Source organism: Numenius arquata, chromosome 9 (assembly GCF_964106895.1).
Source record: "Numenius arquata chromosome 9, bNumArq3.hap1.1, whole genome shotgun sequence".
Classification (NCBI taxonomy): Eukaryota; Metazoa; Chordata; class Aves; order Charadriiformes; family Scolopacidae; genus Numenius; species Numenius arquata.
Window position 1 is genome coordinate 57,365,491 of NC_133584.1, and position 27,473 is coordinate 57,392,963.

Sequence of the window (27,473 nt, forward strand, 5' to 3'; positions counted from 1 at the left end):
GTTGCGATGGAAGAGGAACGTCGGATTTGGTGTCTGTCCCCCATTTCCAATTATAGATGGATCATTACAGACAGAGAAGTACTGAGAATCCAGACATCTGCTCTTCACATGAATGCACTCACCTCCTAGAGAACAGCCTGCCATCATGCTCTGGAAACTGGTTGAAAATGTCAAGTATGAAGATATCTATGAGGTGAGTATATAATATGCATATGAGTAAGAGAGTTTATGTATATTTAAATATACATCTAGTATATAGATATCAGCATGACTATAGAATACATATATAGCTCTACATATACATATAGGCAGATATAGGGACGCATACACCAACACACACAAGTATAGAAACGGGAAACCAAGAGTAAATGCTTAAATGCTTATTTATTTGCATATATGTATTCAGCATGCCAAGTCCTAAACTTTTTTTTTTTTTTTTTTTTTTCATGGAAAAGCTGTTTGATGCGATTTAAAACATCAAAGAAATGATCTGGGGGTTGGAAGGAGGCAACTTATAGGCAAGAGTTTGATTGTTTAGACCTCGAATTAAATATAATTCGATTAAATATGGACAAATGCCGAGAAAAAAAAAAAAAAAAGCTGAAAATAGAAGAGAAACACAATCTGGTATTCAGGGACTGGATATATTTCTTTCTTTTCTTTCTTTCATTTTTTTATTTTGCAATTCCAAGCTAAGCTTAAACTGAATTAGGGATTTTTTTTCTTTTTTCTTGTTTTCACAACCGGGCACGTTTTTCACGATTCTTTATACCTACAGAGCAGTAGATAAGATGTGAAGGTATAATACTCGCATTAATTAAGCGGCACATACATTCTTGCACGTATGTGAGTCCAACGCACCCGAATAGATACATTCAAAGGCAGCTCCGCGCAGTCCGCGGACACGAAAAGTTCTGTGCTTTATTCAGACCTCCTCGTTATTTTCGAGGTCAAAAAGCAGACCGGGGTGTGGGGGGGGGTGGGGGGGGGAAAGGAAATCATGGCGCAAACACCGCGAAACCTTTCTTAATTTTGCTCAGTTTCCTGATCCGGATCTTTCCCAAACGGGCTCCGCAAATGCATTTCTTGTAAGTTAACCAGCGCGGGATTTGCTCCGAAACGGGGGGGAAAAAAAAAAGAAAAAGAAAAAAAAAAAAGAAAAAGAAAAAAAAAAGAAAAGATGCGTAAGGAAAGGCGCTCTACGAAATAATATTTTCTTTTGTTTGTTTGTTTGTTTGTTTGTTTGTTTTTAATTTGGGGGAGGCATTTTCACGGCGATCGCAGGACGGGGGAGAGGGGGGGAAATTTTTAGAAGTGCTCAATCCGTCAGCTCCATCCAACACGGGGGTTGCTCCCGTGGGGAAGCGGCCGGGCAAGGGCTGGGTACCGGGCAGGGATATCGGGCCGGGATGGATACCGAGCAGGGGCTGAGCGCCGGGAAGAGGCTGGATACAGGGCAGGGGCTGGACCCGGGTAGGGGATAGGTACCGGGAAGAGGCTGGATACCGGGAAAAGGCTGGATACAGGGCAGGGGATGGGTGCCAGGGATGGGGATGGGTATCGGGCTGGGGATGGGTATCGGGCTGAGGATGGGTATCGGGCAGGGGATGGGGACCCGGGCAGGGGATGGGGACCCGGGAAAGGGACCGGGCAGGGAATGTGCAGGGACCGAGGACCGGGCAGGGGCCGGGAGAGCACCCCGGGGAAGCGCCGTCGGTGCCGCGGCGGTGCCAGCCCCGTCGCGCCGCCCGCAGCCCTCCCCTCCGGGAGCGCGATAGCACTTACAGCGGGGAAACTCCCGGGGAAAAAAAAAAAAAAAAAAAAAAATTAAAAAAGCGCGTAGAAATCAGCAGAGGTCCGTCTTTTCCCGGCCGGAGAACGGACGGGATGGAGGGAAGCGAGGAGGGTATCCACCATCCGCACGGGAGAAATGTCTCCGCTCCCAAAAGGTGCCGTCAGGCTAATTATCAACTGGCAAACCATATGCAGAATGAGCACAGCCCGACGTGTGTGTGTGTGTGTGTGTGTGTGTGTGTGTGTGTGTGTGTCCCGCCGGCGATCCCCAGCCCGCTGAGCCCTCGCTGCTTTTCCCTCCCCATCCCCAGGCACAGCCCGGCCATTGTCTCTGCCCGCAGCAGCAGGCGACAAAACATCTCCTCTCCCTGACCAGCGAGGTCGGGGAATGTCGGGGATCTTTTTTTTCCACCCTCTTTTTGAAGGGGATTTTTAAGCCGCTATGCGTTTCACGGACACTCGTGTTTCCAGATCGCCGTGGGAGAGAAGAGGAGTCGGGGGAGCTGTTGGGTGGGATTTGGCTGCGGGCAAGGGACACCCTAACTTGGGGGTGCGCTCCAAGTCATTTTCTAAAATGTATCCTTAAAAAAAAAAAAAATTGTTGAGGTTTTTTTTGTAAGAGCTGAAGCCCTCTAGATATAACTTAAAAAAAAAGGTGTTTCTCTCTCTTCTTTCCGATTTATAATTAACAACACGATGGTAGGGGCGTCTCAGCCACTTAAACCGAATCTGTTCTTAAAACAAAAGTGTGTGTGTGTGTGTGTGTGTGCGCGGGGGGGGAGGGGGGGGGGGCTGCTCTGGGAAGTGTGAGTCTATTTAGGAAGGAACGTAAGTTGAACTTTAACAGAAATGGCAGACAGTCCAGTTGAACGGGTTCCTGCAACATCAAAAAGGTTTTATATCGCCCCTGGCTTTGCCTCGAAACTATAAATTTACTATCCTTTAAAATTCACTGCATACATTCTACATTTGGGTGAAAATAGGGATATATACGTACTTTTTTTTTTTTTTTTTCCTTCATATCGGGCGGGAGGAAGAGGATTCAGGAAAAAAATAAAAGTGGAGCCCCACTTAACGCGGATTCAAGTATTTATTTGGCTGTTCCGAATACATACGATCTGTAACACCCACCAGAAGGGCTTAATCTCTGCTGTAAACAGCCGTATATTGTAGTGACTGCACATTTCTTCTTCCATTTCTTTAAAAAAAAAAAAAAAAAAAAAAAAAAAGATTATAAAAGCCTTTTTTCCCTCATTATTTGTTAAAAGAAAAAAAAACAACTATAAGAACAAAAGCACCAAAGGCAATCAATTCCTCGTATTAGGAATGTATAATTAAATGTTAAAAAAAAAAAAAAAAAGAAAAAGGAAATATGTTTTTTTCTTCTTCTTCTTCGCCTCTAGCGCTGCTTCATCTCACTGCCTTCCTCCAGCTCAGCAGTGTCTACTTTCCTCCTCTTCCTCCGCTCGAGTTAATTGAAGTTATGCCTCTTCCTTGCTAAACTTTTTCCCCCCTCTCCCTCTCCCCAAACTCTGCCTCTGCCAGCCCCCCTCGTCTGATTACATCTAGTAATTCTCCACTGAATGAACGTCATTTACAATAGTAGGGGAGCTCTCGAGCTGGCTGCCAGCTTCACGCTCCATTTGGTCCTGCATTCTCCCTTTAAAGTAGTCGTGTAATATTAATAGTCATGAATATCAATTATTATGAGGCGGTGTAGAGAAGGAAAGGGAGGAAGGGGTAGCGGAGCAGTCGGAGCCTAGCCTTGGGTTGAAGAGGATTGTATTTGGGAGCTCAAAGGGAAAAAAAAAAAAAAAAAAAGAAAAAAAAAAAAAACCAGAGAGGGAGGGGTAAATCATATATGTAGATAGAGGTTTCCAGGCTCGGTTTTGGGGACATTGGTCTTTTTTTTTTTTTTTGGTCTTTTTTTTTTTTTTTTTTTTTGATGGATAGACTTCGAAATATCTCAAGCTGTTCTCCTGTGTCCAACACGTCCCTTTGCAGATCTCCTTGATATTTTTCCCTCCAATTATTAGTATTATCACCATTATTTTATTTTTAGCTATTACAAGACTTTTTTTATTTCCAGATGTTAGTCCACACCTATTCCGCCATGGTGAGTTTGGATCCATGTTGTACTAGAATTGCATGTTCTCTCTCTCTCTCTCTCTCGATCTGTTGTCTCTCTCTCTCCCTCTCTCTCTCTCTTTTTAAACGCCTTTGGCTTGGTAATTTAGCACAATAATTGGAGGAGGCTTGCAGCTGCTTCTCCCTTTTTGCATTGTGTGTTCCCGATTTGAGCTAGGGGAGTTTGGGGGGGAGAGCAGGGGAAAAAAATAAACTTTTTCCCTTTTTTTTTTTTTTTTTTTTTTTGTTAACCATGTGTACCATTGCTTGTGGGGTTTTGAGCTACACTTTGTGGAATAGATATTTTTCTTGTTTACTTTTCGCCTCGCAGCTTCAGAGCGATGGAGTTGGACAAAACTCTTCTCCCACCTTTTCTCTGAAGCCTCCACACACTCTCCCCCTCCCCGTCCCCCCACACACCCCAAAGACTTTTCATTACAATTAACCCCCACCCCATTCTCCGGAATATAATATTGGAAAAGGAGACAAAAGACACTGGAAGTACTGCAGAAATCATAGCGACTGGATTTGTTCAATACCGATGTTTCATTTTTACTTTATTCGATTTTTAAATTTTTTTTTAGGGGTGGTTTCTCATTATACAAAGAGGCCCCGTGACTTTTATTTTGGGGTTTGTTTTGGGTTTTTTTTTCCTTTTTTTTTTTCTTTTTTTTTTTTCTTTTTCTTTTTCCCAAGTCCTTTCTCAGACACTTTCTTACCTCGGAGTCCTCCGAGGAGTGCAACTTTCCTTTTGGTCTTTTCCACGTGAAGATGGGCTGGTGATTTTGAATTTCAGGACTTCAGCAGAGGGAATAAACAGTTGTTTGGAAACTTTAGGCAGGACAAGGGGGGGGGGGCGGGGGGGGGGGAAGGGTGGTTTGGGGATTCCATTTATTTATTTATTTATTTATTTATTACCTTTGGTTTTATTTGGGGGGGGGGGGGGCTGCTGGTGGGAGAACAGTATTACTGGGCTGAAGTCACAGGTCATACACGCATATAGAGCACCAGTCCTACATTTTTAATTATAACATTTAGCATTTCTCCCTCACTCCCCCCCCCCCCCCCCCCCCCCCGCCCCTTCCCCCTTCTTGATAGTTACTGGGAATAGCGACGATGTGGGTGCAAAACGCTGGAACGTTTCTAATCCGCGGCGGGGGAAGGGGGCACATCTGAACCTTAGTTTACTACTGCTTACATTTTAATTTTATTTTATTTTGGGCTGGACTTGTGCTCCTTTTACTTTTTAATATTTTTATTTTCCTAAAAGGTCCTCTTTTTTTTTGTTGTTTGTTTTTTTTTTTTTCTTTATTTCATTCCGCTTGTAGGACCGGCATGATGGAGTGCCCAGCCACAGTTCCAGGCTGTCCCAGCTGGGATCCGTCTCCCAGGGACCCTACTCCAGCGCTCCTCCGCTCTCTCACACCCCATCCTCGGATTTCCAGCCGCCTTATTTCCCACCCCCCTACCAGCCTCTTCCTTACCACCAAAGCCAGGACCCTTACTCCCATGTCAATGACCCCTACTCCCTAAACCCCTTGCATCAACCCCAGCAGCATCCCTGGGGACAGAGGCAGAGGCAAGAGGTGGGATCAGAAACCGGGTCACTGCTGCCACAGCCTCGGGCCGCCCTGCCCCAGCTCTCGGGACTGGACCCCAGGCGGGACTACCACTCAGTAAGGAGGCCAGATGTCCTTCTGCACTCAGCTCACCATGGCCTTGACTCCGGCATGGGGGACAGCCTTTCTCTGCATGGCATCGGACACCCAGGGATGGAGGAGGTCCAGGTAAGGCACCGCGTTTCTTTCTCCTGGACAATGCAGACGCCTTCCAGGCTGGAGGGCTGGACCCCCCATCCCTCGGCTAGAAATCAGCAGGGAGGCTTTTATAGCAATATTGGTGTGGGCTACCATCCTTTTTCCGAACTGGGATTATAATGGTGATATTCTCCCTCCCTCGCCTTTTCTCTTTTTTTTTTTTTTTTTTTTTTTTTGATAAATTATTTCATCGCTGTCACGCACAGGCTCTGCTTTGCAAACCCTCCCCTCCATGGCAAAGCCAGCGGAGTGCAGGGGGAAGGCAGACATGCTGCTCCAAATATTCCACGTGTTTCAAAAGCTGGCAGAGTTTAAGCTTGGCTTTTCAAATTCCAGTTATTTCCCATGTAATCTCAGCTTCCCCACCCCAACCAATTTCCTGCAGTTCAGACATTTTTGACGAAACTGTCAAATTACTACATTTTTCATCCGGGAGGGAGAGAAAATATAAACAAAACCCAAACCAAAATGCAATTACTGATGATCAGGAACATCCCACCCCCCACCCGCCCCCCTTTTTTTCTTTTTTTAAGTGTAGTCGGTAAGGTAGCCCTGTTTTTAAATAGTGGTAACGGTGATTTAAAATAGTTTTAGTCCTTCTTTTGGGTAACAAAGGAGTTTCACCAGGCTCAAAGCACAGTATTTCCCAGCCTTCTCCCATCCCACGCGAAACTCATCATCACGTGTTATTTCCTAAAAACAAAAAGGCCCTTAACAGCTTCGGTGCTGGGGTGCTTTGCACCTTGCTGGAGCAGGGCATGGCCAACCGATGGGGACCCCCGAACTGGACCCTGGAGCCTCCAGGGACCAGGTCCTGTATTAGGCTTTACTAGTCAGGTTTTGGGGGTTCCTTTCAACTCCTTTCTTTTTTTTTTTTTTTTCCTCCCCAAATTTACTTATCATATATATTACATATATGTATTTATAATTGGGATAAAGATATGGACCACTGGATGAGAGGCGGACTTCAAAGTTACAGAAAGGGGAAAAGAAAGGAGAACAGAAGAGGATGAGAAGGGAAAGGAAAAAATAAAAAAAAAAAAAGCCGTGAAAAAGGATCCTGCTGAACATTGCAGGAACCAGCGGCAGAGGAGCCGGGGGGGCTGTGGTGATGCGTTGGCTTGAGGCTTGGCTTAGGGCTTTACGGGAAAACCTCCGAGCTTTGCTGGGGTGAGTTGCTTTAGAAATAGAAAGGCTTTTTTTTTTTTTGCTTTTTTTTTTTTTTCTGGTTGGATTTGCTCCTGCCTCCCAGCTCAGTGGCCGTCGGGTGGCTGGTTTCTGCGGATTTCCAAACTGGTTTGGAGACCTGGGGGCAGTCCCTGACCCACGCCCCCGGGCGCGATGCGCAGGTCCCATCTCGCATTCCTGGCTCAGCCAAACTGGCTTGCAGGTCAAGGCGAGTTTTATCTCTGTGACTGCAGAAAGGAGGTTACTCTCCTTCTTTCTCTCCACAACCGATAAACTTTAAGTACTGTTTGTGCTTTGATATTTACACTTTCCCCAAAGAAAAGCCGGTAATTGTTGGGCTCTGGAGAGAAAGAGAGAGAAGAGGGAAGGGAAAGAGACAAAGAGGAGAGAAGAAAAACCTTAAAAGGAGAAAGAGCGAAAGGAGAGAGAGAGAAAGAAAAAGAAGAAAAGGTAGCGAAAGAGAGAAAGAAGAGAGGGAAAGGAGGAAAAAAGAGAGGGGAGAAAAAAGGAAAGAAGAAAAGGGAGAGAGAAAGAAGGAAAGAAGGGGGAGAGAGAAAGGGAGAAAGGGGGAGAGAGAGAGAGAGAGGAAAGGAAAGAAGGGGAAAGAAGGAAAAGTCCTGCCCAGCTGAAATAAAGCAGCTCTCCCTTCCTTTTCCAGTTAAACATCTCTTCTGCGGGTTGTGCAGAGCACAGCACTCGCGGAAGATGCTTCCCCCCCACCTCCTCCCTCCCCCTCGATGGCTCCGAACGCAGCGCTGCGCCCCGCGGCCACTCGCCACCCGCTCGCCCGGGCGGGCCGGGGCTGGGGCTGGGGACGGACTGGGGCAGATGGGATGGGGATGGACCGGGGCAGACGAGGTTGTGGACTAGCAAGGTTCGGGTTCGTGTTTTGGGGTGCTGAGGCTGCGGGAAGTGAAACAGGCCCTTTTTTTCTCAAAGTTTGGTCTCAGGCTGGGGGAGGAGGGGAAGAGGGAGAGGAGGGTATCCCAAGGAGAAACACGTGAAGGAAGAAGTGTCCAACTACAAGTTAGCACAGGCAGGAGGGAAAACAGCCCAGTACTCGCTCCTACCGCCCAGCATTTTCTATTCTTGTCCCCCTCAGTACTGACAGATGAAGCTGGGCATTTTTCCACCCTGATTTTTAACATGGATTTATTCCAGCTACAAGGAATCCGTTCTAGCTACAGGGATTCCTATTTAGAGCTCAGATACTTATTACCCACGAACAGTAGTGAGAATTTCCAGGCACAGTCACAGATAGGTGTTGGGTTTTTTTCTCTTTTTTTTTTTTTTTTTTTTTTTTTTTTAAAGTAGTCCAAAAAGTTGAGCCGGTGTCTGGGTATGTAGTTGGATAAAGACGTGTCTCTCTGCTTTAGCTTATGCACGTCAGAGTAAATAGGTGCCGTGAGAATGGGTTGGGGCTGACAAGGGAGAATGAGACAGAGGAAAAAGAGTGCGTGACAGAAAGAAACAGTGGTTATTTTATAAACGCCAAATCCAGGCCATGTGTGAGCCATTGTCCAGGGATGGAATTAAGTGATTGTAACACGATAGCGCTCTGTTATTGTAAACAGGACGTATTGTATTGCCATTGCTGCCCCTTCCGAGAGGAATTTTCAATCTGCGATTTACAGCCCTCGGACAGGGAACAGAGAAGCCAAGACCTACTTATTGAAAACAAATTTGCATCATCTAATAGGGACTCTGAAAAACAGCGTTGCAACCCCAGATATTTTTTTTCTTTTTTACCCCATCGGCTAGGCAAAAGTAGGGTTATTCTAGTAAAAGGTATGACAAAGAAAATATACACTGGAAAATTCAGGTTATTTAGACCCTTTAAAAGAAAAGAAAAGAAAAAGATCAAATTTTAGGGTTTTCTCTCAGATATATCCATAGCTGTTGAATAAGGTATATATGGTGTACAGGGAGCTCCGTGCTATCAGGTTATTGGAGGAGGGGAGGGAGGGGAACCTTCCTCTCTAGATTTTCGAAGTATATCTGGAAACTCATCACCTTTCCCCTCCCTGTACACACACCTCCACTCCTCCTCCTCCTCCTCCTCCTCAATCCCACTGCCGTCCCCTCTCCTCCGTGCTAACTAGAGACACGCAAAGTTAAGTTGCACCAAAACACGCTAGTCTCTTATAAAGTAACCCCTGGTATCACTTTTAACTAAAGAAGTCTAGTAATTAAAAGTCTGAGTTGTTTTTCCACGTTTCCGCATGCAGTCCTAATTAAATCTTTACGATCCTCTCTGTGACTATTAACTGCCAGCATGCTGAGCGAATATCCTGTACAAAAACCCAGCAGGAGGGCGTAATTAGATAGAAAATCAGACAGGAGTCTTCTCATTAACTACAACAACTAACCCACGTTGGTGATGGAGCGAGCGGAGTGCACGCACACACATAAAGCCTGTGCACAAGCACAGACTCCAGAGATAAGGTGGGATAAGGAGGGAGGCAAAAAAAAAAAAAAAGAAAAAGAAAAGGAAAAATGGCGTTTCATATTTACCTCCAGTTCTGTACCACCGAGGTGCACCACGATGCACTCCAGCAGGCTGCAGGATTTGCTCATCATCCCTCTTTGGGAGCTGCTCAGGGAAAGGAGGGAAGACTTTGTAATTTTATTTTGTGCCCTTTAGGTATGTAGCCTATTGATTATGAGCGAGAGAGAGACACAGCCATGCACAAACACCCAACACAAGGAACCACCGTGTGTGTGTGTGTGTGTGTGCTCGCCCTCCTTTGAGTGGGGATTCAAGGAAAATGAGAAGAACGATCTCCTAGAAAACATTGTTCCGTCATATTTTTGGGAGATGTAATTTTCTCCTAAATCGTATTCCATCTTGAATGTCTCTGCTGAGCAGAGAAAGCCGAAGATAAGGGCTGGATCCGAGTAAAATCAGTCTCTCACTGCAGCAGAGATAAAGTTAAAATAATAGAGAAGAAAATAATTGCTTTGCTGTAAAGATGTTTTCCTTATCGGGGAAAAAATGTGTCAACTCCTCAAATATGCAATAATGCAGAAAAACACAAACTCTAAATAGCAATGAGAAAAATAAGATAATAAAACCGAGAAACCCACAGGTCCTTCCCTTTCTCCGAAACCCAGAATTTACCCTAAAACGGAACCTGGAGTAATTTTGCAATAAATTGCTCTTACGACACCTCTTCTTTTTGGGAGATGATTTTGCTGTGCCGACCGCAGATCCAGCGGTAATTTTTGTTTGGTTGGTTGGTTAGTTGGTTTTTCTGTGTATCCCACTTTCGTGTTGTGAAACGAACCCCAATATTTACTCTGTCCTGTGTGCCCGCCTTTGTTCTCCTCCCTGCTAAAGAAGTTAATGCCATAATAACAGGTGTGCTCCTAAGAGGGCTAGAAAGAAAGACACAAAAAAAAAAAGGGGGGGGGGGGGGGCGGAAAAAGGCTTTGAAAAGGAGACCGGGAGACTTTTTCTAGGCAACCAATTTACCACTTCGTACTTTTGATAATGTATATTCCTGCTTCCCCCACTTCCCGCCCCCCCCCCCCCCCCCCCCGCCGTCCCCACTGATTCAGGACATGGAAGCAACCTCGGGAGCTGTAAATCTCTTTCTGCTTGTACCCTGTACGATGTGGGCGTTGCGCTGCTCTCCGAATTGCTCAGGCTTTAATTAAAAGTCCATAATGTAAACTATTATATATAAAAAGTAAATGGCCCTTGAATTATTAAGATGTAGCAGGGTTAAACAAACAAACAAAACCAAAAAAAAAAAAAAAAAAAAAAAAAGAAAAAGAAAAAGGGGGTGGGGGAGGAGGGGAGGAAAGGGGAGGGAGAATTTAAGTTGTCCTTAATCGTGTTCATTTATGTCAAGCAATAGATCTTGCAGATGTTGCCAAATTGCCAGATTTTCAAAGGAAGAAATATAAAGCTTTATCGAATGCAAAGGAGTCTATGTGATATCTATGTTTTATAAGATAACAAAACCAGTATTGCATCCCATATGCTTCACGCCTCTTTTTTTTTTCTTATTTTATTAGAAGACTATATAATTTGTAAGAATTTAATTTCCTTGTCGATTTGAGGGAATAATAATAACAATAATAATAGTAAAAAAAAAAAAATATCTCCTCCCCTAGTGAATGAATATAAATGGAAATAACAGAAACTCCAGTTTGGAATGACATGATTTATGTACGCGATTCTTTAATATCCAGTCGATTTGAATAGTGATGTTTTTATATCCACAGTCAGTTGAAGATGCCAATAACAGCGGTATGAACTTATTGGACCAGTCTGTCATTAAAAAAGGTATGGATTATTCCAACAAGCTAGACAAACTTTTACTGTGTGGCAATATCTTCATGATATATTTTTACTTTGGGGCAATTCATTTACCCGGGAAGTAGGCATACATGGCAGCAAGAGGAATAGTTGATTGGATCGGTAGATAGCGTGAAGGGAAAAGGAAAAACATGTGAAAGTAAGAGTTGATATCCCCCCTTCCCCGTCCTTCAAAGGGTTTAATTACACAAATGCTCCCTAATGGAGCACCCCATGCTCAAATGCAGTTTCCATGCCCCCCCCTCCTCTTCCCCACCCCCTGTAGTCCTCGATGGGGACCCCTTAGCTTTTAATGGGGGGAGTTGATTCCCTTTGGGGCTGAAATGCATTTCCCAGGCGAATCGAACGGGAAAAGGAGAGGCATAAATGCCTGTGGAAAGGCAGCCCCGACCTCCTTCCCCCCTTCCTCCAAGAATCCCCCCTTCCCCATGCCCATTTTTTAAATCTTTCTACATATGCGCACATGATTTAGTGTAACTGCAGAATCACCCCATACTGTTAAAGGGAATGTGATATTAACAAATGTTTGCAGTCTCTTGTACAGCTGTAAGCAAAATAATTAACTAATTAAACTAATTAAATGTAATTACAATAACTCATTTTGGGCGTATTGCAGCTGCTTAATTTTTTTACATTTCTCTGACAGTCACTCGAAGATGCTTGGCGATTAGTGTTGTGTTATGCTGATAGACATTAAACAGATCACACACTGCAAATGTAGGGAAAGCTATCTTTAATTATCTAAGGAGTTTCTATTTCTAGATTCAATTTTAAGTACCAGAGATGAGGCTTAGAAATGCGGTCCCTTATGCTTACTATCAACAGCACTTATCTCCAGGACCTTATTATTTGTCAAATGCGCACAAATACTTTAATGGAGATGATGATCTGGAATGTAAAGCGAAATAACAGGGAAGGTGTTTATTTAAAATGTGTTCAAGGCAGCATGAGGTCCTTCCCTTTATTTATTGTTTTTTAATTTAAATCTTCACGTACAGTCTCTCTCTCTCTCACACACACACACACTTACAATCAAGTAATTCTAGTTATTTGAGGGAGATGAAAACTTAAAGCCCATTTTGCAGCATCCTTTATGCTCACTGCTTGAAAAGTAGAAGGTGTTTTTTGAGAAATAGAAAATTACTTACCTTAAAAAAAAAAAAAAAGTTGTTTCTCCTGTTTTAGTTCAGTTTGAATGTTTAGTAGGTTTCGTGCTCAGGGTCTGTAACCGTCTGGTTATTTTTTTTTTTTTTTTTTTTTCCCCTCATTCTCCTCCCCTTCCTCCCCTCCCCACCCCCGCTTGACACCTCATACACGATGTTTACTCTTGGATGTATTTGATTAATTGGTTCTTGATTTGTGGTCGAGACACTTCTTTCTAACGTTGGGCCGTGCTCGCATTTCCCTTTCGCAGCCTGTTTTTCTCGCAAAACACTCTTCTGTTGATCACCCAGTCCAAAATACCTTTTTTTTGACCCCCACTCTCTCTCTGTGTCTCTCCTTCCCTCAGACGACGAGGACAGCAGAGACATTTAATGTGCAAGCTGAGTGGCACGGTTGGATGGCGAGTAAAACTAAAATGTGAATGTTGATAATCAGGTGTATTAGGTGTAAATCGAGGTGTGTTTATTGTGTACGGGCATGGCAACGGCCCCAGGTCGAGCAGCTGCCGCACATCCCACATTGGTGGGATTACATGTCCCTGTTTGCAGCCATAGGAAGAGATACTCTAATGAACAGGATATATATGCACTTTGGAAATTAGGTTACTAAAAAAGATCCCGAGATCCGTCTGCAGCTGTTTTAAAATCACCGTAAGAGTGTTTTCTTCCTTAGAAGTAATGTTGAGCTCTAAGAAACTTCCCAGCAGAGAGGAATATTGTGTGCGGAGGAAGAGAAATGGGTAATAAATAGCAGGTCACATTTGTAGCAGACAATATTTAATCAGGGCGAGAGAAGGAGCAACACAGAGAGGGTTCACTATCAATTTCGCTTTGTTCCCCGCAGTTTGTAGCTGTGAGGATGTACTTTAAAGTGAGAATAAGTTATTTAAACTCTGTAAGTCGTTATTGCGGGGCGGATGACATGGCTAGACAGACAGATAAGTGTTGACTGATATTTCGTGCAGTGGAGCCCTCCCTGTGGTACAGATTTGGTAGGTGAGAGGGGCGGGGGGAGGGAGGGGGAAAGTGGGTCTTTTTCACTAAGACCTAGTTTAGTGCCTAAAATGCTTTAATTACAATGCAGTGGGAAAAGTCTGATGTGCACTTGAAGTCTAAACTTAATTATATCATCCAGACTGTAAATGTCTGCTTCTTTATGGTCTTTCAGGCCTGCAGAGGGAATTATCTCTCTATGCAAAAGGATTGCCAAAAATATTAAGGAAATTATATAGGGATTCATACACGGCTATCGATTTATCTCACATATCGATCCCGCACAATAGATTACATATACACACTCTCTTGTTATGTTTGCTGTCTGAGCTTACTTGACATTTCTGAAGTAATTTAGTTAAGAGGAAATGAGTTGTTCCCAGTAGAGAGAGCAAACGAGTGCAGTGAAGGTAGCCAGCGTGATAAATGGCTCTTTCATTTGGAGATCTCCAGAGCTCGTTTAAGGCTAATTTTCTGTATTAGCCCCCTTTGAGCTATTAATGCAATAGGCAGGGACCGTGGCCCCTCGTCTCTGAGCTGCCCCATTAGAGCGAGCATTAAGCTACCAAGCCTGAACTCTGCTGTGGTGGTGGTGGTGGCGGTGAAATAATGAAAGGTGCTTTTTAAACTCTCCTAATCTAAAGTGGCAGAGGGTGGTTAATACGATTTGAAGGGGGCTGGTCAATGAACAATCAATAAACTAATAATGAGAAGGATGCGGTACATTAACAGTCTAAAAATCCAACGAGACATTAAAAAATCATCGTTAACTCCTAGTTCCATTAAGATTTGGGTGGTGGAAATGGGAGGGAGGGAGCCAGACAAATCATCAAGATGATAATAATCACCGGGAGCATTAATACCAGATTTAAGTCGGCTTTGAGAGCTTACCGGCTGCACGTTTTGAGGCCTTTCCCTTGATTCCTGCTGAAATGAAGGGAAGGTTTTCCATGTGTCAGGAATAAAAGACCGGGTCCCCTTGTCAACTGCTCATCTGAAATTTGCTTGGCACGGTCGATGGCGTAAGAAGTTGTCGTCTTGCAAAATCTTGCGTGGCCCGAGTCCCAAGTTAATTTTTTGTGACTCTGGGGCACAGTCAGTGACCTTAAAATTATCCTGATGTATTTATTTACTTTCAGCTGTGTCTGACGATCGCCTTCACACTCACATCTGATTTAGCACGAAAGGCCACTTTAACCCTAACACCTTAATTCATCGTCCCCTTGCATGCACGCTCGATTGTTCATATCATTTTAAAGAAACATATGAAAGGAGGGGTCTTAACATTATTTTAAACTCTTAATAATACAGCATAAGATTCCTCCCCACTTCTTCTTGAAGTATCCGGGTAAATGATTAGCTGCAAATCACCCTGGCCTCAGCTTTTCAGGTGATAGGTCTGGGAATGGGAGATGTTGCTTCGCAGCCACGCAGATTCGTGCTTTTTCCTGGATTACCCAGTGGACCTTATGATCCCCTTTAATTGAATGCAAAACAATTTGGAGGGAATACATTTCACTTTGAAATTTACTCCCGGTTTGCAGGGCAAAGGGACTGCGGTAGAGGAGAGGGAGGGAGGAAGAGGAGGAGACGAGAGGGTCAGGGAGGAAGGGGACACACACTTTCTGTATTTACTCATTAAAATTAAAATAAGAAGGGGTTCTTTTAATGGCAATTGTTAAGACATTGTCCCTGGACTTTTTAGGCTACGAAGTCAGACCAAATCATCATTAACAACAAAGTCCTGGTGTTACAATGGACAAAGAACTTTTTACTCATTTCAGGCCAAATAGACACATAAAAAGATTTGAAGGCAGTTTGATAGCTCATTAGTAACACGTTTGTCCATGACGTTTGTTAGTAAGAAATATAAGGAATATTTCTTCTGATTAGTTGCTTGATTGACTGATCGACTCTCATATTAGTCACCAGGGATATTGCAAAGATATCCATAGCTTAGGGCCTTGTTATTCGGCTATTTTCAAGGAATAATCCTATCTATTTGTTTATTTTTAGTGCTGTTGAAATGCACTACTTCCATATCCTCTTGTCCGTGTGCATTTGTGCGCATTTTCACGCGTTTGTGGGGAGCAACCAGAGAACCGCCACCGCCGCGAAAAAAAAAAAAAAAAAAAAAAACAAAAACCAACCAAACCAAAACCCCAACCCAACCCTAAGACTTAATGTATGCACAGAAAATTGTAAACATGTAAAGAACTGAAAGCTTCACGCTGAGTTTCGCCATGCTCCATTTCCCCACCATTTCCTGCTGTCGTTTTAAAGCGATCTCACTCATCTAGAGATCCCGTTTGCAGGAACAGTATGCTTATAATTACTAACAAATCAAGCGGCTACTGTTGCTCTCCCGGTTTATTGATAAGCTGAAGAGAAATGGAAGGGGGAGAAATGACAAAGAGGCTGGAAGTAACCACAGGAGGAGAAAAATAGGGAAGAAAAAAAAAAAAAAGGAAAGAAAAAAAGCAAGGAAAAAAAGAAAGAGAAAGGCACATAAAAGGAGAAAGGAAAGGGGGAAAAGAGAGAAGAGAGAGGGAACGAGAAATAGAAAGAAAGAGAGAAGGCAAAGGTTTTGGAAGGGGAGAACTATATATTTCTGAGTGTTCACACAGAACAGTTTGGGAGTGAAGGAAAATCGAAGAGTTTCTGCTGGGGATAACAAGAACTAAATGGGATAAAGTTAAAGCAGAAGTGGTGGGGACGCTGCATTTATCCGTGTGTGTTATTCTATATTATTTCAGCAATTATGGCAGCCCCTGACCAACTGGGAAAGTTGACATCGACTAAAAATATCCTGTGCACTACAGTTTATTTACATACACGCAGGGATTTGACACATGCAGCTGCACGCACGGACGTGTATATCTCTTCACCCACTAAAACCTCCACGTTATATTATCTCTGGTGATGTCTGGGCTATATCTGAAAAGCTATAGCCATGATAAACATATAGATATGATATAGATAGAGATAATTCATTCCATGGCAAACACTTTTTTGAGGCAGCATTAGGTAATTTACAGAAGATATAGAGTCTAGATAGAATACATCTCTCTGAAGCTATGAAATTGCAATAGATATGCTTACACCGCCTGGTAAGCTTCTAAAATGGCTTGAGAGTTATTAAACTCCAGCTGATGGGTACGTTCATACGGTCCTTTTCGGGGAGGCAGTGGTGGGAAGAAAAGCTGAGGAGCTCTTAGCATAGCAGGGAAGGGAGCCAGCCTGCTTCCCAAAAGCAATTTGCAAGGGAAAAAAAAAAAAAAAATACCGAGCACGTGAAAATCCATATTTGAAAGGTTAACTAATGTAACGAGTGCTCCAAAAGGCCAAAGCGAGCGGGGTGAGGTACATTTAAGCATTGCACGGGTCCCTCTCTCTTTAGTGAGTTTGGACTAAGATCAGATGGTCGTGGAATTGCTGCCTCTTGTTTAATTTCTCAGTTCACTGGACAGTGACCTGATAAACTGGTCACTAAATATAGCCCCTGTAAAGGTGTACTCGAACCACTGAGCCCGCGTGTTTGTCCGGAGAAAAAAAAATTGCCAGTCATGAAAATCTGGCTGGTGGCACAGCTTTAATCTAACTCTTTCTTTTTTTTCTTCTTCTTTTTTTTTTTTTTTCCTTTTTTTTTAAAACTTTTTCTTGATGCTTCACTCGAATGACGTTGCAGAACATCGTGCATAAAATAAGTGATAAATCTATGTATACTGGGTGAAGAGAGAGATACTTCTTTTTCTTTTTTTCTCTGCCAGTACTACCTCAGATACCCCAAACGAGTCTTTTCCTATAGAATCAATAGCAAAAAAAACCCCTCTATTAATAGCAACGAGAGAAGGAGCGGGCCTCTAACTCTTTTATAACTGTTTCTGTGCCGTTCTCAAACTATTTGAAACCGCCTTTATGAGCTGCATAAAGTGCCTAACTAAAAATAATAGAGAAATAGGAATCCATTTCACTTTCCGATTCCCTGAAGTAAAGCCACTCAAAATAATTTGTTTATACTGGAGACTATATACAAGGCGTATGAAGCAATATGTATATCTAGAATCGACATGCCTTTTGGTTTTTAGCTGTTATAGAGCTTTTATTGTGGGGGTCTGGTCTGGCAGTAGGAAATGATCTGTAATAAAAACAGTGAAACACGGTTGTGTCTATTCCATACACTGAGGTTATAAAATTGGCAATTGCCCAGTAGTTAGCACTTGGTAATATATTAGGATACCCGATCTTATTGTTTAGCAGCTCCAGACGACTTAAATATCCCCTCAACCCTAATGGTTTGATTCTCCAGATATGTTGCAAATAAACAGGGTTTTTATGACTTAACTGACATGTATTATAACTACCTAAATAGCTGGCATATGTGCATAATAGAACCCTATTATTTGCCGAATTGGTTTTGCAATTGATTGAGTGGAAATGGGAGGCTGTGAAGTAGTATCTGCTCGACGAGGGTGTGTAATCAATTAGTCTTCTCCTCTGAAACATGCCCGCTGGACTGCCAGGACTCTACCACCAGCAAACCCCCCCATTTCGGAGTATATTTTCTATAAGGAAAGGCGTGTTGTCGCGATTCCGTGAGGAAGCAGCAGTAGCAGCTGTCAGCTCTTATTAACTCCTGCATAAAACATACCTTAAGTACGGTTTGTTATCAATTACTTGCAGAAATGAAACAACTGGGAAAATGCAGCGAGGCTCCCTATAAATTAAAGCGATTGGTTGATTGATTAGAGCACCTGCTGTAAATCATAACGGTTACACACAATTATGAGGGAGCTATTTAAGTTCATTTGTAAACAAAATTCATGTCACGGGGGAATTGCTCCATTTTTAGTTTAGCCAATTCTTTTTGTTTATTTCTGAGTGTGTCTGGTTGCTATTATAGGAATTTGTTCGTTATAATCCCCTTGGTTACTCTTAAAATAGCCTCACTAGTTTCTCAGAGAAAAGAAGTGTTTCGGTTTGTCGTGGACGGAACGACATGGGTTTATTTTGTTTAGTTTCGCTTTATTGTTTTGTTTTGGGGTTGGTTTTTTTTTTTTTTCCTCATGACTTCCTTTAAATACGTGTTACAGTAAGCAGATCAGTTTTATTTAGGGGCGGGAGAGTTCCCACTACCGCGCGGACAGCACAATATGATCGAGGTGGAGAACACCATGGTTAGAACAGATTTTTATTTTTTTTTTTTATTTTATTTTTTTTCTCTGGTGTTCATTTTTCTGAAGGAAAAGACTCATTTTATTTCATAAACCAGACTTAATAAAAACACAAAGCAATAACAGAGCTGTCCTCTGGTTGCTGTATCCTCCAGCCTTGATACTTCTTTAAGACAGCAACTCCCTTCGCCTAGTGAATTTATTCCTGGCTCAGCTTAGCGGTAATGGAAACATTAGCAAAAAAAAAGTAAATTTTCCTTTTTTTTTCCCCTCCAGAAAGGCGCTGTCCGTTGTACAAAAGGCATCGGGGGGCTCTGGGTGAGACACAGGCTCAAACCCGAAAGTTGCCAGGTGCTTGCCAATACGTATTTTATTTCCCAATGATCAAACCCTGCATAGAGGTTGTACTGCACCACCCTTCTCTCCATCCATCATTCATGGAGCAGTTTCCCAGAGGTTGGGGGAGCAGCACCCTTTAGGTTGCTGGAAGTAGCCAGAGATTCAAAATTCCCTTTCATTTTGCTGTTCTGTGCATGTCAGAGAGACTGTGGTTGTCCTGTACTTCTTCATGACATGACGGTTTCTCTCTCCCCTCTTCCCCTTTTCTTCCTCCAGTTCCGGTTCCTCCAAAATCTGTTACTTCTTTGATGATGAATAAAGATGGCTTCCTGGGTGGAATTTCAGTCAATACCGGAGAGGTGTTTTGCTCTGTACCTGGCCGCTTGTCTTTGCTTAGTTCAACTTCAAAGTATAAAGTAACTGTGGGAGAAGTTCAAAGACGCCTTTCTCCTCCAGAGTGTCTGAATGCATCCCTCCTAGGAGGAGTTCTTAGAAGGTAAGAGGCTGGGGCGAGCGTGTGAACATGCCCATGTGTGAGCATCCATGCATGTACCAGATATATTTGGTCAATGGTAAAGATGATCGCAAATATGCATTAATCTTATTGTCGTACCATGTGTGTGTAATGTTCAGAGTTAGGTGAAAATAGGCTGTATTCAGACATTGAGATGAACGTGTGGAGACTAGAGAAATATTTGGCCTTGTACGTGTTCTATCAAAGCTTCCCAAAATGAAGGAACTGAGACAAGAAGTTTTTTCACTCTTGTACATGCACACACTTTCTTCCTCCTCCTCACGCTTCTTTCTTAGCAAATGGACAAAATAAAATGCTACGTGGCACTTAGATGTTGTAGGATGGACCTGATGTATTCCAGGACCTGATGTATTTCTAGGGATTTCCTGGAGAAACCTGTGAGGTTCCTTGATAAGGCAAGTAACACGGTGCCACACAGGGCATTATTGAAATGTCCAGGAGATTAATAGGCAACCTGTAAAGTAGGTAAGTACCTGACTACAGAAAAGTGTCAACAGTTAGCTTTGAAAGTCAGAAACTTAGTGCTTCATCTAGAAGAGGTTGCTAAACCTTCTCACAGTTGGTCTTTAGGCCTTTGCTGTTTAACGTTTGTGCAAATCACCCGCTAATATCCCAGGGGGATTTTGCTGAAGACCTCGTTATTGGTACTGAGGAAAAGGAGGAGCGAGGGATAACCTGGAGGCCTGGTTGCAACTCCATCACATCAATTGCGAGACTGTGCATTTAAGTACCAGCAACAAGAATTTAAGCTCCAGGGTCATCAGGTGGAAAGACTATCAGGGAGAAAGGCCTTTATCTTCTTGACAGTGACCGAAGGACTGTGACTTGTCAGTATGATTTGTCTGTAAGAAAGGTGAGCTGAGGCTCTCCGGTCAGAACAGGGAAGCTGTCGTTACCGGGCATGAGGTACCAGTTCACTCAAACCAATGGAAAGCAGAGGGGATAAGGCTTCATTTCCTACATGTGAGGTGTATGTCAAACTGAAAAAGAAAGCATAACTTCGAGACAGAAACGTGCAATTAATTTGGCCCTGAATAAGTTTCAGAACATATTTAAAAACTGATAATCTTAGAGGAGGAAATATCTTGCCAATCCCTGTAGCAGTGATTGGGCAACGTTGACTCTAAAGTGTTTTGAAATGGAGTCGTTTGGTTTTTGGTTGTTTTTTTCTTTTTTAACCCCTGCGAAAAAAATTTCTGTGACGACGTCAGGGGCTCCAGCTCTGTGTCTGGAGAGGAGGGGGAAAGTCCTGCTACATGCAGTCAGTGACCCAAAAATACACGTGAGAATGAGGGTCTCCTAAAATAGACGCTGTTCCACGTGAGTGTCTGTAATCATTGTTCAGCTGTGATCCTTGCCAGGGAGAGCAGCAGAGATTTTTACTTACAGATGCTAAACCTGCCTGCTCATTCTGTACAGCTACAAATGGAGTAGGGAGAACATCCGAGAGATACACTGTAGAAAATATAATTATCAAGGTAAAGCAACATCATTATTGAACTTCAGTGGATTTCTGGAGATGGCCCAAGCCATAATCATTGGCTGCTGCTGACTTCAGTTCCTATCTTGAATCTAAATTTTAGACAAGCTTTTGGTTCAGAGCAGATGAAATATAGAAAGCTGCTCTCTCGCAATTCTACCATCTAGCCCTATTTACTTTGATGTAAAATAGTGGGAAGCCAGCCTGGCTTGTCTGTCGTTCCTGGTTTCCTTTCGCTAAGTGTGACTGCTAATTCTTAAACAAATTCTAAGTAAGAGCTAAGAGATATTTGGGGTGGGCTTCGATCTTCGTGCCAAAACTCTCCTTGATTTCGCAGGTGGCAAGATTTCATCCCTGGGGGTTTACATATGCATAGGCGTCCGAACAATAGCTCTTTATTTCCCGCCTATAGCTCACTCATCCTTTTATTGTCCTTATCAGTAACCTCCGCCAGATATTCAAATCTTCCTTCAGGCAATCAATTCCCCCTCTATAACGCACCCTGCCTTCAGGTGAGCTCTTCCCCTCAGCATGGCCTTTCCGCACAAGAAGACACTCACACGCACGAAACGGTTCCTGAAGTTTCATAAATATTTCCCTCCTTTGCAATTTATCCACAGGCACACACATTCTACCTTCGAGCCTTTCAGTTTTGTGGGGTCTTTGCCCCCCTCATTCTTCTCATTCTGGCTCTTTCCCGAATTAACTGAGAATTTAATTCTCCTGCTTTACTTTTCTACCCATCTCCTCACTCCATCCAATCCTCGCTAATACGAATTAGTGTCATACAATAGGAACCCATTTGCTGTCTAGATCAGAACTCTGCCCATTAATTATTGCTATCTGGCATTCATTGATTTCCCTGGATAAATAGAAAGAAAAGTGGGTTCATTCCCACTCCCCACCCTGGGAAAAACTCTCAGCAAATCCGAGCAGAAATCAACACACCCCAACTCCTTAACGTCGAGTGAAAAACCCTCCCAGGCTCCACTGACTGCACAGACTAAACGTTTCTTCCAGGAACACTGCGGGGTTAATCACGATGTTAATTTCTTTGCAATTCTAGAGCCAAATCGAAAAACGGGGGGAGATCTTTGCGAGAAAGGCTAGAAAAAATCGGTTTGAATTTACCAGCCGGCAGGCGTAAGGCCGCAAATGTCACTTTACTCACCTCCCTGGTGGAAGGTAAGCCGAGGTCGCAGCTCCCTTCACACCCCTGCCTGCTCTGAACTCCTGTCTGACATTTAACGAACCAAAAAAAATAAAAATAAAAATAATAAAAAAACCCACCCAAACCACCCAACTTTCGGGATCAGGTGGGAAAACCTCGCAGAGGTGAAATTCAGGGCGGGTTAGGATGGACGAACACCGGCAGGGTTACAGATCCCATTCCCCAAGAGGGTGGCAAGAATGAGGTTGTGTGTGTGTGTATATATGTGTGTAAATGTGTGTATATATGTGTGTGTATGTATGTATGTCAGTGTGTGATTCTGAAGGGCAGTCCCGTACCTCATTGCTATTGTGCTCTCTGACTCCACGTCTACTCCGTCCACCCACTAATTCCCTCCTCCCGAGCTTATCTAAGGCCACTACAGGACGCTCAATGAGGAAAAATAATACGCGTTTTATATTTTTTTTTAAGAAATGAGAGCAATTTAAGGGTCGCAGACCACGGTTTACCTTAAGGTGGTTGGAACTGAACAAAGAGACAAGCTATTCCTGAGGAAGGAGGGAAGGAGGGAAAGGGAGACTGAAGTTTCACCTCATTTCAAGCCAACTACTGTCATTTTGGTGTGTTCGGCGTGTTTCTTTGATTTACTGTTACTGTATTGAAAAGTAAAGTTTAGAACTACTAATATGTTTGGGGTATGTGCTCAGGGAAGTTGGACCTTCTCCAAGAAACATAACCGGAATAGTATGGATGCAATTATGAATTATATGTATCTACATTACACATACACACCGAGAGGCGCATAAATAATCCACTTATCTCTTCTGCATATAAGCAGGCATAAACATTTGTGCTAGATATTAACTTTTCAACTCTTTTGATTGAGTTGTGCGAGCGATAAGAGCTTACCGCATGCAGAGCCGAAGGCAGGCACTGGAAAAGATGCTCCTCCTGGTACCCGCGTATAGGTTATGCTGTGGTGCCGTAGTTATGGCTATAGGGTCGCGCTATAGGAGACGCGAAGCATTTCGGGTGTGACAACTGCCCTTTAACACTGGGGTTAGTGCAGCTTCACCCCCGCTACGTGTGTGAAAGCCGGTGCAACCTCCTCACAGCAAAATCAGCCTTTCCCCGAAGCTGGCTTGAGCTTCAAAAGCTTGTGCGGTTGTATACTGATGCTAAAATCTATATTAAGTGTGCAGTAAGGTGTACATTACCCTCCTCTCCCCTGATTCCCTCACAAATCAACAGTTTCCCTTGAGAGAGAGCTCCCTCCTTTTGGAAGAGGCTGCACCTGCTGGAGATTTATATATATATATATTTTTTTTTTTTTTTCCTTTCTGCCGCCAGCCCGGCTTTAGCTGCTGTTGTATCGCCGAGAGCAGAAAGGCTCCGGCCAGCCCCGACCGGGATTACCCGAGCGGTGCCCGGGGGGGGGGGAACCCTGCCCGGCGCGGGGTGACGGCGGCGGGGTCCCCCCGGGCTCCGCCGGCTGTCTTGGCTTTCATTAAGCGGGTTGGTGATTAGCGAGAAGCCTTGGAAAGCAGAAGATGACGTTAGAAAAGCAACTCCTGATCGTTAAAAATAATGTGGTCCTGGAGTTATTAGACATATCTGTTTTGCGTGTTGGAAATCTTCCCCCTGGTCCCTCAGGCGGTGCTTTAAAGGGTTTAATGCTTTATTCTAGAGGGGCTGAGCTATAATCTGGTGGAATCCCCCTAGAGTCTGAGGATTTCCCCCTCCCCTCCTCTTTTCCTCCTTTCTGCAGCTACTGTCTTCTTCTTGTGGCATGAAGTACATCAGTAGGAGTTGGATGACACGAACCTCTGGAGGCAAGAAACCTGAAACCAGGCAGGCAGGAGAAGTGACAATTAGAATTAGAGTTAGAATAATTATTATTTTTCACAGAAAAGGTTGCCATTAGTTGCTATCCTTCCACCGGGCAGAGAGGAGTTCCTGTTGAGTGAGTGACGGTCAGTTAAGAAAGCAGATTATTAATTTCCATCGGACGAAAGGCAGTTACCTCCATCATTTTACAGACGTGGCGATAATAGTGATAATGATGCAAGTGCTCTGTGTGCCTGTATAAACAAGTCTGTATATAACGTCCTACAAAGAACTGACATTGATATTAACATTATGTCCACATCTGTAAAATTTTGGGCAGTGTTCTGGGGTATTGAAATGGTGTAAAGGAAGTTTGGCTCCTCTTTTTCGGGATTTAAGTTTCCCCTTTCTTTTTTTCTTTCTTTTTTTTTTTTTTTTTTTTGGCCCAGTCCCTTTGAAAGTGTGTGTGTGTGTGTGTGTGTTACGTGTGTGTATGTATATGTGCGTGTACTTTTCCCACACTGCATGTGCACACACCATCCCAAGTGCATTGTCGCAAAGACAAATCTCATCAGCTGAAAATCTGTTCCACCAACCTAGTTCGGCCCCCAAAATAGGGCTTGTGGAGGGAAAACGTATACCTGGAGCCTGTCTCTAAGGGGCAAGGGATGTTAGAAGGTTTCTAAACCCGGCCCGGAGGAGCTGGTCTCTCCCGGAGGGAGAGGTGGGCAACAGCCCAGGGCAGGTCGGAACAGCCCAGCCTGGGGCCGGCGGTGCCCGGAGGTGTTAATGTCCCTCTCATTCCCTCCAGGTGAGGCCGTTCATTTAGCTCGGGATTTTGGGTACATCTGCGAAACGGAATTCCCAGCCAAAGCTGTTTCTGAGTACCTGAACCGACAGCACACGGACCCCAGCGACCTCCACTCCAGGAAAAACATGCTGCTTGCTACAAAGTGAGTGCGAAGTTGATAAACCCCCTCCCCCGAGAAAATTCTCCCCCTCCTTAAACCCTTCCTTTGAGCTCGTTTTGAAAGCAGACGGAGTTTCCAGTCCCCTAATTATACCGGCCCCGCGGGGAGGAAGGATGCTCGTATCACCCTATAGTGTAGATCCTATAGCCTCTGCATCCCTCTGCAGTGGGATCCCTATAGAGGATGTAGGTGACTGTCCCCTAGCTACCCTACATCATTTCCAAGCCACCCCCACTTGGAAAAAAAAAAAAAAAATCCTTATGGAAAGGGGAACGAAAATCTATATTTTGCTTCCACAGCATGTCTGTCTGTCCCTCCTGCTGCTCTCACACACCTGCTTGTCTGCTACTAAATTGCAATGTCTTCTCCATACGGTTTAATAATAATAACAATAATAAAGATAACAATAAAAATAAAAAAAAGCAGCAAACAGAAAACAGAAGGAAAAAAAAGTAAAGAATCCCCCCACCATGTACGGCTAACGGTCCTTGGTCTGGTTCTCCCAACCCATCTCTCTCCCTTGGGACTTTCTCGGTGGATGTGTTATATCAGATGATTTACACTTGGCTGTGCCTCCCAGTCTACGAACTGGGTGCTTCGTAGTTTGCTCGGGTCCTCGGCATTGGGTGCTGTGTGTCTCCGCACATCTCTGTCTATCCAGCAAAAAAAGGGGGGAAAAAAAAAGAAAAGAAAGAAAAAGAAAAAAAAAATGTTATCCCAAACAGCTCTCATTTATTTCGTGCTCTGGGACGTGGCTTGCCTCCGATGACAGTGTAATTTAAAGAAATATATGGAAGGCTGAGAAATCATTTGCTCAAATTTGTCCAGATGTTTTTTAGACGTGATTGGAATTTGATTGCCCTTTTCCGCAGGGTCAGAAGATATTAATGTCCCAGAACTTTAATTGCTCACAGACCCTGCTTTGCTCTTTGAAGATGTAAAATGTTGGACTCATTACTGTTTGTTCTCCAAATTCAAAGTTTCCTCTCTTGCACTTTCTTAATGGATAATACACATAGAAGTAGACCTTTATCTTTCCCCACCCTCTGAAACCTTTAACCCACTGGGAATTTCAGAGAATTTCAGAGGATGAGAGCTGAACACCTTTTTTAAGGGCTTCTTTTTTTCTTTCTTTTATTTTTTTTCTAATTTCAGCCTTTTTTTCTCCAGTCTCTGGGTAGGCATCTGTCTCAAAGAAACTATTCCTTTGGGAACGCTACCAGCCCCCAGGGTTTCTACATTGCCTGGGCACTTGTTGGCTTGAAGGCCTTTTGGACCAGAGCAATGCAAAAGGAAGTGTGGGGGAGAATTCATTATAAAAATCAAATCTGATTTTTCAAAGATGTGGGTAAACAAACAAGAGCCAGATGTCAACTCTGATGTATTAACTGGGATGCCACCCCCCAAAATAAAATAGGAAACTCTAGCTTTGCTCCTCATGCAATGAATAAGCCAGCATGGAGTCCCAAAGTCCTGACCTTTCTTGACAAGGTGGCCCAGCCTGAGCAGTCTTGGAGGAGGCTCCAATTTGGCCCTTCCCTGCAGCATGTCCCTGTGCCACTCAGTAGCTCTCAGTGCATGGTTGTGCTTTCCTTCAAGATACAGCATTGGTAGGACCTGCTTGGTCAGGCCTCCAGGAAGATGGGCGGTTGACAGACTCACAGGGCACCTCCCTTTCAGCCTGGTTATTTCTAGAGCTGAGCAGGGCTAGGTTTTCACGGTGTTTCAGAATCATAGAATCATTTAGGTTGGAAAAAAACCTTTAAGATCATCAAGTCCAACCGTTAATGTAGTACTGCCAAATCCACCACTAAACCATGTCCCTCAGCACTGCATCTCCCTGTCTTTTAAGTGTCTTCAGGGATGGTGACTCAACCACTTCCCTGGGCAGCCTCTTCCAATTCTTGACAAGTCCTTCAGTGAATAAATTTTTCCTAATATCCAATCTAAGCCTCCCCAGAAGCATCCTTGTGGCTGCAGGAGAGATTTCTGCCTCCAGACCTGGTGTTATACTGCATTTGCAGAAACCTCTCTCCTGAAGAACATCATTCTCAGCAGGGAGCTGCTGGATCATTATGGCTGGTCCCCAGCACTGTTGGGAGAAAGGAAGGTGGCAAAAAAGTCCTATTCTGTGTCTTGGGATCAGGTTTGGCCTGAACCTATCCCTTCCTTCAACCTTGGTTGAACTTGGAGAAGTGTGGGATGAGCCTAACCACTGCTTTTCTCTCTCTCTTGTCTTCTCTTTGCCTTTCTTTCTTCCACGCAGGCAACTTTGTAAAGAATTTACAGATCTCTTGGCCCAAGACAGGACGCCCATTGGAAACAGCCGGCCCACCCCTATTTTGGAACCGGGCATTCAGAGCTGCTTGACTCACTTCAGCCTCATCACTCACGGCTTTGGTGCCCCTGCTATCTGCGCAGCCCTCACGGCCCTTCAAAACTACCTGACTGAAGCTCTCAAAGGCATGGACAAGATGTTCTTGAACAACAACACTGCTAACAGGCACACATCTGGCGAAGGACCAGGTAGTAAAACTGGAGACAAGGAAGAGAAACACAGAAAATGA

The 27,473-nt window shown here is 43.8% G+C and overlaps 1 protein-coding gene across 2 annotated transcripts; it reads left to right on the forward strand.

The window, feature by feature from the left end:
* The first annotated feature begins 112 nt into the window (after window positions 1-112).
* TFAP2B (transcription factor AP-2 beta) lies at window positions 113-27,473 on the forward strand. Of its 2 annotated transcripts, XM_074153039.1 has the most exons (8): window positions 113-193; window positions 3,884-3,910; window positions 5,250-5,708; window positions 11,160-11,220; window positions 19,199-19,418; window positions 22,004-22,122; window positions 24,747-24,888; window positions 27,173-27,473. In XM_074153039.1, the coding sequence occupies exons 1-8, from the start codon at window positions 113-115 to the stop codon at window positions 27,471-27,473; spliced, it is 1,410 nt and encodes a 469-aa protein (XP_074009140.1). The 2 variants fall into 2 exon arrangements, with proteins under 2 accessions (XP_074009140.1, XP_074009141.1); XM_074153040.1 differs by lacking the exon at window positions 3,884-3,910.

Coding starts and splice junctions, on each gene's coding strand:
- TFAP2B (XM_074153039.1), top strand. CDS start 113: ATGCACTCACCTCCTAGAGAACAGCCTGCCATCATGCTCTGGAAACTG. Junction 3,911..5,249: donor TCCACACCTATTCCGCCATG/GTGAGTTTGGAT, acceptor TTCCGCTTGTAG/GACCGGCATGATGGAGTGCC. Junction 19,419..22,003: donor CTAGGAGGAGTTCTTAGAAG/GTAAGAGGCTGG, acceptor TTGCAATTCTAG/AGCCAAATCGAAAAACGGGG.